The following is a 1,779-nucleotide window of genomic DNA, read 5'->3' as shown; positions in this document are numbered from 1 at the left end:
TAAGATATGCCAAAAACAGTTACTCCAGCAAAATCATGTCCAGTTGCTTATTTTTGATTGAGTAACTGTTTTGGCGGCATTAAGTATTGCCTAGTCTGCGAGAAAAAGTTGCCCCTCAAATGCAGGAACGTTTCAGAGGTTCAAGATTTCAAAATTTTCCCGGGAAGCATGCCCCGGGACCCCTAGGATTTTCGCGCCTTCGGCGCTCTAGATGATAAAAATTTGGTCAGCAATATTGCTCCCCCCGCGTTAGAAATTTGCTGCCGCCACCTCTGCCGTTGGTTACCATTAATACTTTTAACTCAACTTTTGTCACCTCTATGTATCATAAATAATATGTTCGACACAAACGCTCAGTCTTTTGGTGATGAGTTCTGCATAATGTGTGGGAAAGCTTTCGAATTTAGCGTAGAGCGTAGGGAGGCTTCCTGAATTCAGCGTAATACGTAGCCGACTAGCCGGCCACGAGCGTTGTCGGGAACCCTCCATTGGGGCCCTCTTATAACCTCTGCTTGCCAGGGGGCTACATAATAGGCCTTTATTAGTCTCAGCATGTGTGCTATGTTTAAGACATCCCAAAAGATAACAGCATATAGAAAAGATAACATTGAAGAACTAGAAAGGCAATATTTTTCCCAAAAACGAATATTTTTCCCTTTGCTTTTTGTGAAGCAACTTGCATACAGTGCAGGGCTCGAAATACTTTTTTCTGCATACCTGCACCAGTGCAGGTAACATTGAAGATTACCTGCACCAGATAACTTTTACCTGCACCACTCTGAATATAGGAAGTATGGATCATACTATAATTGTTCAGGTACACCATTGCTATTTTTCTTTTAAATCTTATAGGTGCTAACAGTCAATGTAACTAATAACAATCCATGTACATCAACATGATAGGACATTAATGTACATGTATAAAACTCAGTACATGGACCAGTGCAGGTTAGGTGCAGGTAGACACCAGAAATGCCAGCAGTGCTATACAATTTGGCGCAGCCTACAGTATTGTGTGGGATTAAACAAAATGACCTATACAGGTTTTGTTATTGCAAACCTGTATTTGTTCATATGTATACAGTTAATATGCTGATGCACAGTTTTTAACTCTGATTGGTTCACTGCAGTTGTAAGCTCTGATGGATTCCTGACAGAAGAAGAGAGAAAAAGAAGAACACACCTGCAAAAACAATGTTTTCCTTATTGGAGAAAACATAATAACTTTGTGTCATATTCACGCCCTGCATATTGAAATGAAAGCTGTACATTATCCACAGCAACTCTGATTATTTATTTGTTTGATTATTTGAAGCCTGGCACATGTTCCTGACCTACAGGTTTAATAACTTTGACATGTCTTGTCTTACAGATTATGGATGAGACGAACACACATATCACATGGCCTTCCAAGTTGAAAATAGGAGCGAAATCCAAGAAAGGTAAGTCAGTCATTTTTTGTCTTTTGAAAGATTCTGATGTTGGTCTGGCCTAAGGGGGGGTAATATTTCAGTCATTATCTCCATGGTACCAAAGCTTTCTCCTCTTCAGCAAGTCTGTTTGAGAGAAGGTCATCATCTACTGTGCTGTGTGCTACTGGTAAATCTGCCCCAAAGTGTCAGTTTTGATCTAGCCTTTTCATACAGCTGTGATCACTTGAAATGATAAGAGCAGCACATTTAACATGTTTTTACCAAGTGTTACCAAGTGGAAGACACCAGGATGACAGAAGTCTTGACTCTGAAGAGGCAGTTGTCTCTTTGCAGTGTCAGCTTGAGA

The 1,779-nt window shown here is 40.3% G+C and overlaps 1 protein-coding gene across 1 annotated transcript in view; it reads left to right on the top strand.

Moving 5' to 3' along the window:
* The window catches only part of LOC118411730 (protein bicaudal C homolog 1-like), a gene marked incomplete in the record, with an annotated part of 55,897 nt that overhangs the window by 20,814 nt on the left and 33,304 nt on the right, over window positions 1–1,779 (top strand). The window contains 1 exon segment of the mRNA XM_035814212.1: window positions 1,373–1,442. Coding sequence (XP_035670105.1) covers window positions 1,373–1,442 — 70 coding nt within the window.

The sequence above is a fragment of the Branchiostoma floridae genome, chromosome 3 (assembly GCF_000003815.2).
Source record: "Branchiostoma floridae strain S238N-H82 chromosome 3, Bfl_VNyyK, whole genome shotgun sequence".
Taxonomy (NCBI): domain Eukaryota; kingdom Metazoa; phylum Chordata; class Leptocardii; order Amphioxiformes; family Branchiostomatidae; genus Branchiostoma; species Branchiostoma floridae.
This window is presented reverse-complemented; position numbering and strand designations above follow the sequence as displayed.